The sequence below is a fragment of the Bos grunniens genome, chromosome 5 (genome assembly GCF_055505025.1).
Source record: "Bos grunniens cultivar Pamir isolate PY7600 chromosome 5, Bosgru_T2T1.0, whole genome shotgun sequence".
In the NCBI taxonomy this organism is placed as follows: domain Eukaryota; kingdom Metazoa; phylum Chordata; class Mammalia; order Artiodactyla; family Bovidae; genus Bos; species Bos grunniens.
In genome coordinates, this window is record NC_141169.1 from 115,721,206 (window position 1) to 115,740,609 (window position 19,404).

The window sequence follows — 19,404 nt, forward strand, 5'->3', positions numbered from 1 at the left end:
CTGTTGTTTTCCTCTATTTCTTTGCATTGATCACTGAGGAAGGCTTTCTTATCTCTTCTTGCTATTCTTTGGAATTCTGCATTCAGATGCTTATATCTTTCCTTTTCTCCTTTGCTTTTCACTTCTCTTCTTTTCACAGCTATTTTTAAGGCCTCCCCAGACAGCCCTTTTGCTTTTTCACTTTCTTTTTCATGGGGATGGTCTTGATCCCTATCTCTTGTACAATGTCACAAACCTCAGTTCATAGTTCATTAGGCACTCTATCAGATCTAGTCCCTTAAGTCTATTTCTCACTTCCACTGTATAATCATAAGGGATTTGATTTAGGTCATACCTGAATGGTCTAGTGGTTTCCCCTACTTTCTTCAATTTAATCCTGAATTTGGCAATAAGGAGTTCATGATCTGAGCCAGAGTCAGCTCCCAGTCTTGTTTTTGCTGACTGTATAGAGCTTCTCCATCTTTGGCTGCAAAGAATATAATCAATCTGATTTCGGTGTTGACCATCTCGTGATGTCATCTCCATTTCTCTTGTGTTGTTGAAAGAAGGTGTTTGCTATGACCGGTGTGTTCTCTGGGCAAAACTCTATTAGCTTTTGCCCTGCTTTATTCCGTACTCCAAGGCCAAATTTGCCTGTTGCCCCAGGTGTTTTTTGACTTCCTACTTTTGCATTCCAGACCCCTATAATGAAAAGGACATCTTTTTTGGGTGTTAGCTCTAAAATCAACCATTATCAGTCTCTAATTCGAGTGTTTTCATCACACCCAAGAAACCTTGTGCCCATTTGCTGTCACTCTGCATTTCTACCCTATCCTAAGGGACTAATCTAGTTTCTAGCTCTATACATATTTGCTTTTTTTCTGGATATTTCATGTAAATAGGCTCATACCACATTTTATCTGTATGCACCTTCCATCTGCCTTCTTTCAACAGGTATCGTGTTTGTGAGGCTCATCCACGATGTTGCATGGATCGGTATTTTGTTCCTTTTTATTCTGGTTACTACTATTCCATTGTATGATATGGCACATTTCGTATTATCATAAGCTGATGAACATTTGGACTGTTTCCAGTTTGGAAATGAGGAATAATGTTACTGTGGGCTCTTGCACACAAGCCTTTGCGTGGACATGTGTTTTTATCTCTCTTGGGCAGAGGTGTCTAGGAGTGGAATTCCTGGGTCATGTGGTCGCTTGTTTTAAATTGTTAAGAAATGACTTGGTTGCTTTCTGTAGCAGTTGTACCACTGTGTGGTCCCACCAGGGGTGTGAGTGCCGTCTCCACAGCACCACCAGCACCTACTGTTATCTGTCTTGCTCAGAGTAGCCACTCCAGGGGGTGTGAGGTGGTCTCTCACCGCCCTATTGATTTGCATTTCCCTGATGACCAACAATGCTGAGCTCCGCTTCCTGTGTTAGCTGGGTATTCCTATATATTCTTTGGTGAAATGTCTATTAAAATCTTGTCCATTTTAAAAATTGGGTAGTCTTCTTATTGAGTTCTAAGAGTTCTCATATATTCTAGATGTAAGCCCTTTACCAGATATAGAATTTGCATACGTTTTCTCCCAGTTTGTGGTTTGTCTTTTCACCTCCTTAATGGTGTCTTCTGAAGAACAAAAGCTTGTAATTCTAAATTAGTCCAATGTATACATTTTGTTGTTTTATGGATCATGCTTTTAGTATCACATCTAAAAAAATCTTTGCCTAACACAAGATCACAAAGAATCGCACATATGTCTTCTTCTAAGACTTCTACTGTTTTAGCTCTTACATTTAGGTTTATGGTCCATTTTCAGTTAAGTTTTGTATATAATGTAAAGACAAGGTCTAACTTCATCTTTCTGCATTGCTCAGTCACTAAGTCGTGACAGAATCTTTATGACCCCATGGACTGCAGCACTCCAGGCTTCCCTATCCTTCACTATCTACCAGAATTTGCTCAAACTCACGCCCATTGAGTCAGTGATGTCATCCAACCGTCTCATCTTCTGTCAACCCCTTATCCTCCTGCCCTCAATCTTTCCCATCATCAGGGTGTTTTCCAAGAGTTGGCTCTTCGCATCAGGTAGCCAAAGTACTGGAGCTTCAGCTTTAGCATGAGTCGTTCCAATGAGTATTCAGGGTTGAGTTCCTTTAGGATTGATGGGTTTGATCTCCTTGCAGTCCAAGGGACTCTCAAGAGTTCTTCTCCAAACACCACAATTTGAAAACATCACTTCTTTGGTCCTCAGTTTTATTTATCGTCCAACACTCACATCCCTTCATGACTACTGGAAAACCATAGCTTTGACTACATGGCTTGTGTTGGCATACCCACTTGTCTCAGCACCATTTGTTGAAAAGATTATTCTTTCACCTGCTGAATTGGTTGAAAACTAATTGACCGTCAGTGTGAGGGTTTATTTCCATACCCTCAATTATGTTCCATTGATCGATGTCTATCCCATGCCGGTACCACCCTGTCTTTATTACTGTAACTTTTTCCTATGATTCAAAAGCTGGAAGTTTAAGTACTCTAACGTCACTCTTTGTTTCCAAAATTGTTTTAGCTCTTCTGCAACCTTTGCATTTCCAGATGAATTTTAAGATCAGATTTACAATTTCTGCAAAAAAAAAAAAAAAAAGCCAGCTGGAATTTTGATGGGCTTTCATTGAATCTACAGATCAATCTGGAAAGAACTGCCACCTTAATAATACTGAGTGTTCTAATCCATGAATATTAAATGTCTCTTCACGTTTTTACATCTTCTTTTCCTTTTTACCGTGTTTTATAATTTTCAGTACACAAACCTGGCCTTCTTCTGTTAAATTTACTTCTAGGTTTCTTATTCTTTTTATGCTGCTGTGAACGGAATTGCTTACTGAAGTTTATTTTCACATTGTTCGTTGCTAATTCATGGAAATGTAACGGATTTTTGTACCTGGAGCTTGTATCCTGTGACCTTGATGGATTCATTGTTAGTTCTAGCAGTCCATGTGAATTTTTTATTACAAGATCAAGTCTGGGATTAAAGACAGTCTTCCTTTTTTCTTCCCAACGTGTATGCCTTTTATTTCTTTTCTTTCCCGATTATACTGAAGTCTAGAACTTCAGTATAATGTTGGAAAGAAGTAGCTAGAGCTGACATTATTGTGTTTTTCTTAATTTCGGGCGGAGAAGGCAATGGCACCCCACTCCAGTCCTCTTGCCTGGAAAATCCCATGGATGGAGGAGCCTGGTGGGCTGCAGTCCATGGGGTCACAAAGAGTCGGACATGACTGAGTGACTTCCCTTTCACATTTCACTTCCATTCATTGGAGAAGGAAATGGCAACCCACTCCAGTCTTGCCTGGAGAATCCCAGGGACGGGGGAGCCTGGTGTGCTGCCGTCTATGGGGTCACACAGAGTGGGACACGACTGAAACGACTTAGCAGCAGCAGCAACAGCCTGATTTTGGGGGGAGTATTCAGTCCTTTGTCATTAACTGTGCTGTTACTGTTTAGTCACTAAATTGCGACAGACTCTTTTGCAACCCCATGGACTATAGCCTGCCAGGTTCCTCTGTCCATGGGATTTCCCAGGCAAGAATGCTGGAGTGGGTTGCCATTTCCTTCTCACCTATCCTTCCTACCTATCACCTATCACCAGTTCCTTCCTACCTTCAAACCTGAGCCTCTTGCATTGGCAGGCGAATCCTTTACTAGCCATCAGGGAAGCGCAACTGTGCTGTTAGCTTTGGGTTTATCATAAAGGCCCTTTATCAGGTTAGGGAATTTCCTTTCTATTCCTAGTTGGTTGAAAGTTGTTATCATGAATGAGTGTTGAATTTTTCAAATTTTTTTTTCTGCATTTATGGTCATGCAGATCTGTCCTTTGTTTCTATTAATATTGTGTGTGATGGTAACTGATCTTTTGGAAGTTAAACCAACCTTGCCATCCTGGGATGAACCTCATGTGGCCATAGCATTTAATCCTTTTTACACATTGCTAGGTTCGGTTTGCTAATATTTTTGAGAATTCTTGCAACTATATTCATGAAGGATATTGGTCTGTGGTTTTTCTTGTGATCTCTTCGTCTGGCTTTGGTATTAAGGTAACATCGGCCTCAGAGAATGAGCTGAGAAGCATGTCTTCCTTCTACACACTCTGAGTTTGTAGCAGGCAGCTATGTGTACAAGCAATCTTCCAAGTCTTCAACACAGAGGATTTGCACATTTTTGGTTAGATATATTTCTAGGTATTTGGCTTTTTTTTAAGGATTATTAGCAATAATATTTTAAAACTTCTTTTTCCAATTGCTTATTGCAGTTTATAGAAATACTACTGATCTTTGTATATTGACCCTGTATCCAATGACCTTCTCAATTCTATGATGAATTCTAATAATTTTTGTTTTTTGTTTGTTTGTTTGTTTTTTGTTTAATTCTAATAATTTTTGGAAGGTTCTTTGGGACGTTCTACTCATAAAATCATGTGAGCTGTAGATGACAACACTGAGAATGAAGTACATGAATAGGCAGGGCACAAGCTGTTTTCAGGCTAGAACATGAGCCACACCTGACTTCAACGTAAGTCAGTGGAGTGAGGGGTCCACTTAGCACGAGGGCAGAGGCACACTCAGGCAGCACACCCAGCTCCGTCGGGTGTGTGAATTGGAGAGACTGAAAGCCTGTCTTCTAACAATGCTGCGTCCTTCTCTATGGCAGGAGTGGGTCCTGCTTCCCAGGGCCACCTCTGTGGCCAAATGCCATTCCGTGCCCACTGCTGGCTCTTTCCCTCTGCTCTCCTTCTCCTACCAGGTCCCAGAACGTGGCCAAGACCCAGACAAATGATTGGCAGGCGTGGGGTGGGGGGATCCCCATTGGAAACCCCACCTCTATGGCTCTCGGTGTGTGACGGCTGTGGCTCTCCTGCGATACTCCGGAGGGTGAACTCGTTGGCAGTGGGGACTTCGCCTTATTCACCTGTGGGTTCTGTCTGGCACGGAGCAGACACTCAATTCCCCACCTTCTCCTGTGTGCGTTCATCAGTCTATTTGTCCAGAGGTACCTCAGGGACTGTTAAGTCACTGAGATTTGGCTCGGTAAGCATTATTACAGCCCTCCATTAGCGGAGGTGAAGATTTCACCATTTTTAATTAAATTACTTCTTCAATATACTAATAAAAGCTGAGGCAGGTGAACACACAGGAGCCTTCGTTTATCTTAAAGCGGTGGCCTGGTCAGTGCGCTGGCGGGCGGCTCAGTGCAGGGCGGAAGTGCACCAGCTCTGGGGGTGGCTGGTTCCAATCTCAGCCCCACCGCTCACTAGCAGGGGGAGCCTCGGGCCGGGCACTCAGCCCCAGCCTCCTTTCCTCAGCAAGTGAGGGCGAAACAAAAAGGATCAACTGAAGGTAATGACAGTGTCTCCCTGACAGAGGTATCGAGAGACTAAAGTGAGTGGACACCACAAAAATCACTGGAGACAGAGCCTGGCATGTAGAATGGGTTCCCTATTCCTGGCCGTCCTCAGAGAACAGGTTAGTAGGTGTGAAGATGAACTGTGCCTGGCGCACCAGCTACAGCATCTCCCCTGGACAAAGCAGAACCCAGAGCTCGGAATCCACGCTGTGCAGAGGCATTCTAGAGGGACAGAAGCATGCAGCTGCGGTCTCCACAGCAGAGCGCAAACCAGAACCCTCTGGCCCTCCTCCAGGCCCTGGGAGCCTCCCCCGAGCCCGGCCCATGGCGGAGACTGTCCCGGGGTGGCGGGCTTGGCCGGGGGACCCGGAGGCCAGGGGATTCCTCTTCTGTGTTTGAGCCTGAGGCAAAGTAGTTCACTGCACTCCTGGTTATTTACTAGAGATTCAGTAATCGGATGTGCTCAGTAAATAACTAACGCGTGAGACGTGGTTCTGAACCAAAGGCATCCGAATGCTGCTTTCTAAAATGAACGTGAAAGGGGGCAGGAGCTAATGTTTAAAGCAACATCATGGACAAGCCTCCCTTTGCAGGACAGGGAAGCAATTAAACAGACTATTCTGGGACTAAGAAAATGTTCCCATTCAGGGCTACAAGTTGGTTATGAACCCGTGGGGATGGGAGGAAAGCTTGACGGTCAAGGTTAGTCCTTAATTGTACAGCTAATGGTGACGAGTCACTCCATCCTTAACAATCTTGACACATGTTGCTCTCAGCCCCCGGCATTCATCTCACTACATTGCAGTAAACTTTATGTCCCCCATCTTCCCAACTAGACCCAGCTCTTGAGGTCAGGCTTTGCATCCCTGAGCACTCAGAAGAAGTGCCAGCATATAATGGTGGTGGTGGTTTAGTCGCTAAGTTCTGTCCAACTCTTGCAAGCCTGTGGACTGCAGCCCACCAGGCTCTTCTGTCCATGCGATTTCCCAGGCAATAAAACTAGAGTGGGTTGTCATTTCCTTCTCCAGAGAATCTTCCCCACCCAGGGATCAAACCTGCATCTCCTGCATTGCAGGCAGATTCTTTACCACTGAGCCACCTGAGAAGCCCATAGCATTTAATGGGAGCTCAAAAATATTTGTTGAGTGATAAATTAATGAGTATACAGTTTTTTATTGGTCCTGTTGAGTGTTAGCCTTCCTCACAACAGTGAGTTTTTCACGAGTTTCAAAATCTTACAGACTTGATGAGCAGCAGTGCTTTCTTCAACGATGAATCGTGATCTTCATGTCTAAATAACTTCGTGATAACGTTTTCCTTGTGAACCTGATTTCTAAAGTTGATGCTACAAAATAAGAGAAAGACAGGAATAAGGTTATGTTCTTGACCTTTGTTCTTAACGCAAAAAAAAAAAAAAGAAAAAAGAAAAAGAAAACCACCCTAACAACGTCTATACTAACGCTTTATTTCTGGATGGCTCCTCTTCCAAAAAGTGTCACATGCTCGTGTGGGCCCATCTGTCACTCAGTCAACGCGGTACCTAATCAGGGAGCCAGCTTGCAGGCAGTTCCCACAGGCGCCAATTAGTCTTGCAGCCCCATCACTCTCCCCTTCCCTTGCCGAATAGTCGTGGCCAGCCGTCTGGCCAGTTCGGGCCTTTGGTCTCAAAAAAAGACCAGGAAAGACGCTGAGATCACGGTTGAGAACAAACTGATCACTGTTGAGATCAGTGCCGAAAGCAGCACCTCCTTGTAGAGGCAGCGTGTTGCAGCCCACTCGCCGACATCATCACCGAGGACGTCACCTTCACAAGCTGTCCCTCGCCGCTGACAGCGGCCGTGACCGCCAGGACCACCTCTGTTATCAGACCCATCTCCCTCACTTGCCTCTTGCTTTCATCCCCCGAGATCAGGGCCAGCAGCCTGCATGTATGCTTGGAGGCCCGTGATCATCCACCGGGGAGATCAGAGCCATCTTCACCAGGGATTCTGATCACAGCGGAGGCTGAAGAACCTCCTGGCAATATACACTTGCCAGCCTCCCTTTCCAGGGTTCAATTAGACGGTTTGACATGTCCCACGAAATAAAGAATGGTGGTGAGTCAGACTGGCTCTGAACACCTCTCAGATCATTTAGGAGAGTTCACTGCTGCATCTATACAGCCATCTTAGCTTTTTCCAGTTGTACGAGAACAATCAAACACATACACCCCTGCCACCACTTTTACGGAACATAGGAAGTAGCAGAAATGCTGGGTCTGAGTTCTTCGTGTGACTTGGAACCTGGCTTTTCTGAAGACCACAAACACTGGCATGAATGGGTATGTTTGCACCAGTTTTGTCTCCCACAGTACCATTGACACTGGGGCCAGACAGTTCTTTGTTGCGGGGGTAGGAGGGGAGAGGGGTGGAGGTCCCGTGCTGTGCACTGAGGGATGCTTAGCAGCATCTCCGGGCTGCATCCAGTGGAGAGTGGTAGCACCCCTGCCCCAGCTGGGACAATACATTGCGAAATATCTCCTTGGGGGCCAAGACGGTCCCCAGTTGAGAACTACTCTTTCAAAGTAAATAAAGTTCACAGGTTAATTTGTACAGTCCTGAACAAGGTGCTGTGGGACAAGAAAACTATAAAGAAATAGAAGTAACTTCACTTAAGAAATGAACTCATAGAACTGCATGTATGGGGGGTGGGGTGTGGTGAGGGGCGAGGGGCTCTGAATACCTGGAAGGCTGGTGACCAGGGCAGTTCATTAAATATTCATAAACCCTGAGACAGGGATTGGACCTAGTGAAATGGGAATGAACGCTGTGGTATATTTCACTTTACAATAGAGCGTAGTGCTTTCAATGAACGTGCTGAGGTTATAAAGGCTGTTTTTTTTTCTTTAAGATTCATATAGGGCGATCATTACAGGGTACACATCAACACACACAAAATAGCTCTTAGAGCGAAAGTCTAAATGCTAACATGTCATGTTATTAAGTGTTTTTTTATGTTTCGGGGCCCCCACCACAATTTATGTGATAATGTAAATCTCAAGTTATAATAGACATTAGAATGAAAATGAAAATAATGGCACTCAAGGCAAATAATCCACAGTATATGCACCATGCAGAGTGTGGCTGGAAAACAAGTTAGCATACATTGCTCTTTTGCAGATAACATTTTAGAACTTCGTGTTTATACCCAGTTCTACAAGAAGATACTTAGTGCTCAGAGGACATTCAGGCTCCGATTCCGCCTCCATGACTCATGAAGCCTGTGATCTAGTGAAGACTCCCTTAATGTCTTATTTTGCCATCTAGAAGTTGGAATAATAATTATACCTACCTTACAGTTTAAGGTAATTTTAAATAAGAAAAATATATGGAAAATAATTTGTAAGCTATACATCATTATGTAAAAGCCTAATTATTCAATGCAGACTAATTTGTCATTCAATAAATGAAGAAAAAGTAATTTGAATATTCTCTAACCTTTTGCATATTATGATATGTGTAACCAAACTTTAGTTTTTTTTCTTTTACATACCTATTTCTTTTTGTCAAGGGAGCTTTATTGCTAGCTTCATATTGAGGTTCATAAAATGATGTTAAAAATTGCTTCCAATTGACTTTAGTGGTGGTTTTAAGTCCAAATCTGGATTAGAAAAAACAAAGATAGTATTTCAAACAATTTTTTCTATAACACTGCATGGATTAGGTGCTTACTATTGAACTAAAATGGCAGCAGTGAATTTACATGAAATTTTGTATATAAGGTAAACAAAATAATTCAGTAAAATAATACTGCAAATTGATTTTTTAAAAGCAAGGAAAAAACAAACTGACTGTACATCTCCATGTCTCTATATTCTATTCGCAGTAACATACATTGAAGGGAGAAACAAAGGGATTTGATTAAAATTCTAATGCTCCTGAAATAATTCTTTCAAACTCATTATTTGAAGAGTTCGATTGGAGTGGTATGCAGAATAAAAGCCCCAAGATGTTCCTGTTCCAGGTCCAGAAAACAGAGGAATACGAGCGAAAATCTGGGGTGCAAAGCTTTAGATATGTCTGAGAGACCCCCAAGCCTTAAGCAGGATGGGCAATGTGTACCCACATCTCAAGCCTTGTGGGAAGAAGAGTTCTACCTGGGCGCTCCTGCCATGGAGGGTCCCGTGTATCAGAGAACAGAAATCATGTAGATGGGAGACGAGCTGCTCAGCCGTTGACCGAAAATGGCGGCGGGCAGCGTGGGTGTTGGCAAGACTGCTGGCTTACTCTCAGAGTCGGCAGGGAAACAACGCGGAGGATCTCCTGTGAGTCTCACATGGGCCCCGCGCGGGAGAGCACACACACGGACACGGGGCCATCTAGGTCCTGCCCAAGAAGGCCACTTGGGAGAACGGGCCTTAGTAAAGGGAGGCTTTCCTTCCCTGCCTCCAGGTTGCCAGGGGCCGAGGAGGGAAGAAGTAAGTGATCAGCTGAGATGGAGATGCATTTGCCTTCATCAAAGAACTGCAGCCGTGAGAGCCAAGTGCAAAACCCAGAGAGACCCAGCAAGAGCTCTCCTGAAAGGAAACCCCTGCAGACAAAAGACACTTGCTAGGCCCAGAGAATGCAGTTTCCAGCTCACAGGAGAGCCAGTCCAGTACGAACATTCCTGCTCCCCTTTTTTCCTCTCCTTTCTCTGGGCACTTCCGCCCTGAAGGAGTCAGAACCCAAGTTTGCAATATGGGGAAGGAAGAGAAGTGCCAAGTGGGGAGAGGGGAAGAGGCCACTTGTGCCCCCAGCAGGCCCCGACTGGGCCAGGAACACGATTCACATTTAAATCAGGTCTACAGCTTTGACCATGATCTGTGACTAACTATTGCAACTAGTAAGCTGGGGCTGTTTGTGTGATCGAGACAAACAGAAAAATCAAAGTCTGCTCATACTTTTCATCCAGGGGGAAAAGAACTAACCAACTGAGGAAATACAAAGGGACAGTGGGAAACAAGCTTAAGCTGCCTAAGACTGTAGTGGGCTTCCCAGGTGGCGCTCGTGGGCAAGAGCCTGCCTGCCAATGCAGACAGACGTCAGAGACAAAGGTTCGGTCCCTGATGAAGCTTCAGTCCCTGAGTTGGGAAGATCCCCTGGAGGAGGGCACGGCAACCCACTCTAGTATTCTCGCCTGGAGAATCCCTTGAGGGAAGAGCCCAGCAGGCTGCAGTCCATAGGGTTGCAGAGTTGGACTCGACTGAGTGACTTAGCACTCACACACACACACACACACTCAAGACTGTAGTACTGCCATCTCAACTGAGGTTTACATTTGCACCCGTCCACCCAACTGTCCATCCATTCATACATTCACGTGTGGTGCCAAGCTACCATCATTTCTCACTCGGATCTTTGTGATAGCTCACTGGTCTCTTGTACCTATTGTTGCCTTCCACTGAAGTATTTTCACACTTTAATCAGCCTGCTCTTTTTGAAGTGCAAATGTGATCACTCTTTTGCTTAAAATCTTTCCACAACTCCCCATTACTCTTAGGACAAAAATTACAGCCCTTCAGTAAGCACAGCCTGCACAGTTGGACCCTATTCACACCTCCGACTTTATCCCGTACCATGCTGCCCCTCGCTCTCAGCTCCTTAGATTCCTCAGAACGCTTGTGCTCTTCTTGCCGCAGGTTCCTTAAACTCGCTGCTGCCTTTGCTAACTGCCACCTTCCCCCTCACTATCTCCCACACTTTAGGTAGTTAATTCTACTCCTCTTGCAAGCCTCAACTGAATCATCACTCTCTCAAGGAAGCCTCCCCTTTTTTCCCTAGGAAGGGCTGTTTGTCCTGCAGCACCATGTCTCTATCCTCTATTGCATTTATCACCACCTAAGAATTAGTATCATCAGTGGCTAACACTTGTATACCACTTCAGTTATGATTACTTTATACCAGCTAATGCTGACTGGTTATTGCTTCTGCTCTTAGCACCACGTACGTGGTCATGAGAAAGAGTAATTGATTGACTAAGTGATTTCATCAGGTGTACAATAAGTAGATTGTGACAGTGGTTTAATGCCTTGCTATTAACATACAAAACAAAGTTTCATCTTTCCTACTCAAACTTTCTTTTCCAGACTTCAAGCACTATTTTGATACAGTTTGCTAATGCTATATATTTTCACCTTAAATTTAAAGGTGAAAATTAAAAAGTTACAAATTAATTTTCTATATTGGAAACATTGTGACTACTATTAAAAATATGATCAGCTGCATATATTATGTTTAGGAAATTACCTTGCTCTTTGGGAAAAATATATATAGTACAGAAAAATAAACTCAAAAGAGATTAAAAAGTTAAACATAAAAACTAGGATCATTGAAAAATAGAAAAAAACTAGGTGTATATTTATCTGGTATTTGAATAACAATGGATTTTTAAACAAAACTGAAGAGAAGAAATCGCAAACTTATTTATTTAATTACATCAAAATAATAAATTTCTGTATATCAGAAATATTATAAGTTTGAACCAAACAATAGTCTTACAAAGTTACCTTTCATGATGATGCATAACAAATTGTTAATATTTTTAAAACATAAAGTGCTTTACAAATTAATATGAAAATATTAACTTGACTTCTTCTAGTAATGGTGGAGTAAGATCCTTCTGGACCAATCGTCTTAGAGATGATCACAATGACTCTGAATGTAATACCAAAAGCAGCTGCCTAAAAGCACTTCAGGGGTTTCTCTGTGGCCCAGCTGGTAAAGCATCTGCCTGCAATGCAGGAGACCAGGGTTCCATTCCTGGAAAGGAATGACTACCCACTCCAGTATTCTTGCTTGGAGAAGCCCATGGACAGAGGAGCCTGGAATCCACGAGGTTGCAAAGAGTCAGACAAAACTGAGCAACTAAGCATGTCACACAAAGGGACTAAAGAGTGAACTCTGGTGGGAAATCTATGCTGAGAAGAGAGGAGTTGTAAGAATATTTTCAGTGCATCTAACCCAGGCTAGGGTACTGTAACATGAGGGATAGCAAAGGCACCAGTAGGAAAAAAAAAAGTGGTCTTTGTAGCTTAGAAAACTAGAAGATTAATAAGCCCAGATAAACTGTAAACCTCGAGAGAAAGAGAAATCCTGGAAAAGAAGGGGCCAGAGAGGGATCCCCAAATTCTGTCTCACCACATTTCTGGCTGGTTTCTGAATCTCACATGATCAGGACCTACTAAAAAGTGTAGCTAAACACAAAAAGTCTGAATTAAAATCGGAACTGCCGCCCAAGAAACAGAATATGCAGCTTGAGTTCAATTAAGATAAGTGCCTACCAAAACAAAAGAAACCACACTCATTGAAAAATTATTATAACAGACGTTAGAGTTTCCACGATTTAACATTCAAACTTTCTAAGATAGAATCTAAAATTGCAGGAATATGAAAAACCAGGAAAATGAAACATTAGTAAGGAGAGAAACAAAGTCAATCGAGAGGAATCCCAAATAGCCCAAATGGTGGTGTTACCAGACAAGAATTTTTAAAGCAATGATTATAAGCATCATCAATGATATAAATGAAAACATGCCTAAAATGAGTCAAAAGATAGGAAATCTCACAGAGAAGGGGATATAATAAAAAGAATTAGGCAGAAATTTTACAATTATGAAAATCCTACCTGAAATTTTTAAAAAAAATCACTTGATGGAATTAACAAAATAATGGAGAAGACAGAAGGGAGAAAGAGTGAATATAAATACAAATCAACCAAAACCACCAAATATAACACAGACAGAATACACATATATTTATAAAATGAATAGAGCTTCAAAGACAAGACAGTCTTACATACATGTAATTGCAGTCACAGAAGGAAAAGAGAGAATAGGATAGGAAAAAGAATCTTGAGGACATAAGAGCCAAAATTTTCCCCAAATTTGATTAAGATATACATTTACAGATTTAAGATGCTCACAAACACTAAGCAGTTGCTGCGTGACACAAGCCAGGCCAGGGCACAGCACAGTCACCAAGCTGAGAGTCAGCGCGGCGAGAGAGCCGTCACACACACGAGGACGACAGTCTAACAGGCGACTCCTCATTCCAAACAATGGAAACCAAAAGGAGCGCGGCAGAACAATGAAGTGCTGAAAGAAAGATCGGTTACAGAGCGTTCCGTCTAAGAAGAGATCATTCAAAACTGCAGGAGAAATAAAGACTTCTCGAAATAAAAGAAACCTAAGGGAATCCATCTTTAGTACACATAGTTCAGTCGCTCAGTCATGTCCAACTCTGCGCAACCCCATGGACTGCAGCATGCCAGGCCTCCCTGTCCATCACCAACTCCCGGAGCCTACTCAAACTCATGTCCATCGAGTCAGGGATGTCATCCAATATCTCATCCTCTGTCATTCCCTTCTCCTCCTGCCCCCAATCCCTCCCAGCATCAGGGTCTTTTCAAATGCGTCAGTTCTTCGCATCAGGTGGCCAAAGTACTGGAGTTTCAGCTTCAGCATCAGTCCTTCCAACGAATATTCAGGACTGATTTCCTTTAGGATGGACTGGTTGGATCTCCTTTCAGTCCAAGGGATTCTCAAGAGTCTTCTCCAACACCACAGTTCAAAAGCATCAATTCTTCACCACTCAGCTTTCTTTATAGTCCAACTCTCATATCCATACATGACTACTGGAAAAACCATAGCTTTGACTAGATGAACCTTTGAAAGCAAAGTAATGTCTCTGCTTTTTAATATGCTGTCTAGGTTGGTCACAGCTTTTCTTCCAAGGAGCAAGTGTCTTTTAATTTCAAAGCTGCAGTCACCATCAGCAGTGATTTTGAAGCCCCCAAAAATAAAGTCTCTGACTGTTTCCATTGTTTCCCCATCTATTTGCCATGAAGTGACGGGACCAGATGCCATGATCTTAGTTTTCTGAATATTGAGTTTTAAGCCAACTTTTTCATGCTCCTCTTTCACTTTCATCAGGAGGCTCTTTAATTCTTCTTCACTTTCTGCCATTAGCATGGTGTCATCTTCATGTCTCATGTTATTGATATTTCTCCCAGCAATCTTGATTCCAGCTTGTGCTTCATCCAGCCCAGCATTTCTCATGATGTACTCTGATATAAGTTAAATAAGCAGGGTGACAATATACAGCCTTGACGAACTCCTTTCCCGATTTGGAGTCAGTACACATATCCCTCAACAAGGGAAGTTCTTTAGGCTGAACAAAAATGATAGCAGCCAGAGCCCTTGGCTCCTCAGAAGGAATAAAAAGAGCATCAGACATAATTAAGATGGAATGAAAGTGAAGTTGCTCAGTCATGACTGACTCTGTGACCCCGTGGACTGAAGCCTATCAGGCTCTTCTGTCCATGGAATCTTCCAGACAAGAGTACTGGAGTGGGTTGCCGTTTCCTTCTCCAGGGGATCTCTTTGACCCAGGGATCGAACCCAGGTCTCCCACATTGCAGACAGATGCTTTACCTTCTGAGCCACCAAGGAAACCCAAGATGAAATGAAATTTACTGAAAAACACAAATTACCAAAAATGACCCAAGAAGAAACAGAAAACTTGAATAGTTCTATATAATTTTTTAATTGAAATTTGTAATTCAAAACAGTCCCCTAAAGAAAACTTCAAACCTAAATGGCTTCTCAGATGAGCTCTATCAAACATTTAAGGAAAACGGTAGCAGTAGTAATAATGACGGCAGCAGTAGCAGCAATGCCAGTCAGAAAACGGAGGGGAAGGAAACAGATCCCAACACATTTCCCAGGCCAGTGCTAGCCTCTCAAAACAAATGTATAAGAAAAGACAGCTTTAGACAAATCGTCACTCATGAAAAAAAGATACCAAAAAAAACCTTAACAAATTTTAGCAAATAAAATTGAACAGTATATACATGGGATAATCTATCAGGGCCAAGTGGGGTTTAATCCCAGGATGCAAAATTGGCTTAGCATCTGAAAATCAATCCATGTAATTCACAATATTAATGGGATAATGGAGAAGTACATGATCGTCAGAATAGATGCAGGAAAACATTTGACAAAAATCAACATACAGTTTTTAAAATTCAGCTAAATAGGAATAGAAAGGAAATCCCTTAACCTAATAAGGGCATCTACAAGAAATCCATGGCTGACATCACTATAGTTTAAGATGGAATGGTTTCTACCTAACATCAGGAACAAGGCAAGGGTGTCTAATCCCACCACTTTTGCTCAGCATTGTACTTAATGTCCTATTGTCATACTTAATGTCCTACCTAGTAATATATGGCAAAAAAAAAAAAAGGCATACAGATTGCAAAGGAAGATGCAACCTTGCCTTTACTTAGAGGCACAATGTCTGTCTATTTAGGAAAAAACACTAAGGAATCCACAGTAAAAGTATTAGAACAAATTAATCAGTGAATTTAGTAAGGTCACCATATTGTAAAGTCAATAACCAAAAAAGTCAATTGTATTTGTTAGTATTAGCCATGAATAGTGAGAAAATGAAAAATTTTTTAATTCATTTACATTAGCATCAAAAAATAAAAATATTTAGGAATACATACAACATAATATGTGTAATATCTGAGCATTGTAAACAACAAAATCTTGCCTGAGGAAATTAAAGACCTAAATAAACAGAAAGATGTACCGTGCTCATGGAATGGAAAACAATATTATTAAAGTGAAAAAATCTTCCCAATGTACTCAGAAAAGTGGCAAATCTCCCCAATGTTACTTAACAAAATTTTAGCAAACTTGCTTTCTTTCTTTTTTAAAAAAACATATTGACAAGCTGAATGAATATACAGGAAGGCAAAGAACCTTCAATAGTCAAACAATTTTGAAAGAAAAGAACAAGTGTAGAGGACTTACACAAGTAAATTTCAAGACTTACTATTTAGCTACAGTAATCAAGACAACAGTGTGGCACTGTTTCAAGATGTATTCTTACAACTTCTGGAAGAGGACAGAGTCCAGAAACATACTCACACGTATGCGGTCAATTAATTTTTGACAAAGGTGCAAAGTAATTCATTAGGGAAATGATCACCTTTTCAACAAATGAATATCTGTGCAGGAACAGAATGAACCTTGACCTCATACCATATACAAAAATTAACTAGAGATGGACCTAAATGTAGGAGCTAAAATTATTAAACTTCTAGAAGAAAAGATAAGGCAAGATAAAATCCTTGTGCTATTGGGTTAGGCAAAGGTTTCTGAAAATGAACTCCCCAAAAATTACCCATAAAAATTTTAATGGATAAAATGTACTTCATCAAAACAAAAATACTTCTGTACTTCAAAAGACCACGTTAAGAAAATGAAAAAGCAAGCCATACTGAACGAAGATATTTGAAAAACATGTACGTGACAGAGAGCTAATATCCTGAACACATAAAGAGGAGCACAAGTGGTAAGAATACACCCGCCAACGCAGGAGACATGGGGCAACTGAACGTGCACACACCAGTAACAGGGAGAGAAACGATCCTGTAAAAATAGACAAATGCTTTGCACATCCACTTAACAAAAGGAGAGATACAAATGGCCAATAATCACACGAGGAGAGTCTCAAAATCATTAGTCATCAGAAAAAATAGGAGTTAAAAATAGAAATAGCTCTACACAAACTGCTGCTGCTGCTGCTAAGTCGCTTCAGTCATGTCCAACTCTGTGCGACCCCATAGACGGCAGCGCACCAGGCTCCCCCGTCCCTGGGATTCTCCAGGCAAGAACACTGGAGTGGGTTGCCATTTCCTCCTCCAATGCATGAAAGTGAAAAGTGAAAGTGAAGTCGCTCAGTCGTGTCCGACTCTTAGCGACCCCATGGACTGCAGCCTGCCAGGCTCCTCCGTCCATGGGATTTTCCAGGCAAGAGTACTGGAGTGGAGTGCCATTGCCTTTTCCACTACACAAACTAGAATGGCTAAAATTAGGAAGACTGGCAGTACCGAAGCTTCGGTGAGGAAGTGAAGCATCTGGCTTTCTTACATATTGCTGGTGGAACTGCAAAGCGATACAGTGACTTTGGAAAGTGGTTTGACAGCGTCTGATAAATTTAAGATCTACTCATCACTGTTGTTGCTGTTTAGTCTCTAAGTCGTATCCCACTGTTTTCCGACCCCCTGGACTGTAGCCCGCCAGGCTCTTCAGCCCATGGGATTTCCCAGGCCAAAAAACTGGAGTGGATTGCCATTTCCTTCTCCCGGGATCTTCTCCACCCAGGGTTCGAACCTGAGTCTCCTGTATTGGTAGGTGGATTCTTTACCACTGAGCTACCTAGAAGGCCCACATTCATCATACAACCCAGCAATTTTACTACTAAGTATTTCACCCAAGAGAAATAAAAACATATCCACACAAAATGAGACCTGTATGTGAATGTTCATAGCAACGCTTTCTACAATGTCCCCAAACTGAAAACAATCCAGATGTCTATCAATGGCTGAGTAGATAAACAAATTGGGGAATATCCATGGGATACTACTCAGCAAAAACAATCAGTGGAACATTTAGATGTGCAGCAACATGGATGAATCTTAAAACTTGGAAAGTGAAAGAAAAAGTAGTCACACACAAAAGACCGCATATCCCATTTGTGAGCACGCCAAAAAATAACCAAACTGTAGAGACAGTGACAGAGAGCAGACCAGCGGTCCTGGGGCCGAGAGGTCAGGGGAGGGACTGCTTTCAAAGTGCAGGAGCACAGCACAGGGTGACGGAGCGTTCCATACATTTACTCAGGGAGTGGTTACTAAACACACACAGTTGCCAAAACTCATTAAACTGTGTGTTAGTCACTCAGTTGTGTCCGACTCTTTGTGTCCCCATGGACTGCAGCCCGCCAGGCTTCTCTGTCCATGGGATTCTCCAGGCAAAAATACTGGAGTGGGTTGTCATTCCCTTCTCCAGGGGATCTCCCCAACCCAGGGACCGAACCCTGGTCCCCACATTGCAGGCAGGTTCTTAACAATATGAGCCACCAGGGAAGCTCATTAAGCTATACGCTTGAGAAAGAACTTTATATGACTTGTACTGGGACCACAATATTTTTGACCATTTTAGGAAATGGTCAAAGGACCTGAGCAAGCAGTTGTTCGTGAAGGAAGTACATATAACTATTAAACACGAAAAGCGTGCCAACTCCGCAGCGATCAAGGTCACATAAATCAGAATAACGACGAGGCGCTGCTCTTTCACCTATCAAATTAGCAAGTCTTTAAAGACAGCAATGTTAAATGCTGGTGAAAAGCACTCTCATGAACCTCACTCCTGAGAATAAATCAACATTTTTCTGAAGGGCATCTTAGCAAAATGGAATGTAAACCTTGGAAGCATTCAAAACCTTTGACTTAAAGGCTGACAAAACATTAGGCAGCTGTTAAAAATTAATTTCAAAGGTTTTTTTTTAACAACATAAAAAAATCCTCCTGATGTAATATTCTGTAAGAAAACAGAACATAATTTATTTCTCATATGGCATCAACCATGTTAAGCATGTATGGAGCATGTGTACATGCACACACATAAAAATTCTGAAGGAAATAGACAAAAATATTAATAGTGGCCATCTCTGGCTATTACAATTATGGGTAATTTTTTTTATCGTTTTTTCTATTTTCTAGTTTGAGCCTGTACAGTTTTTATAATCAACATGAATAAATGTAGTTTTCAAAAAATTGAGTCAGCAGATAATTTTGCTAATCACACGAGTAACCATTATTAACCAAAGTCACAAAGGTGGATATTGCTGGGTTTTTTAATTCTTAAAAATGCCTCTGGGGACTTCCTTGGCAGTTTAGCGGTTGAGACTTCACCTTCCAATGCAGGGGGTACCGTTTCGCTCTCTGGTCAGGCAGCTAAGATCCTGCATGCCTCAGGGCCAGAAAACCAAAACATAAAACAGAAGCAACATTGAAACAAATTCAACAAGACTTTAAAAATGCCCCAGGGGCTCCTCTTATTTCCTCAGGCCCCTATGCCTCTGGATTCTGATGCTGGGAGGCCAGTATTACTCCCAATCTATCTTTCCCATCCCAGGAAGCCAGGTG

General features: G+C 42.2%; 1 protein-coding gene across 7 annotated transcripts in view; it reads right to left on the minus strand.

Annotated features, from left to right (window-relative positions):
- The window catches only part of EFCAB6 (EF-hand calcium binding domain 6), a 252,808-nt gene that overhangs the window by 133,032 nt on the left and 100,372 nt on the right, over positions 1-19,404 (minus strand). For all 7 annotated transcript variants that reach the window (XR_015164616.1, XM_086403190.1, XM_086403191.1 and 4 more), the window contains 2 exons: positions 8,914-9,021; positions 6,622-6,727 (listed from right to left, as the gene is read on the minus strand). Coding sequence is in view for 4 of the 7 variants with exons in the window: in XM_086403190.1 (XP_086259316.1) it covers positions 6,622-6,727; positions 8,914-9,021 (214 nt within the window). In the remaining 3 variants the exon portion in view is untranslated. The remainder of the gene's footprint in view (positions 1-6,621; positions 6,728-8,913; positions 9,022-19,404) is intronic.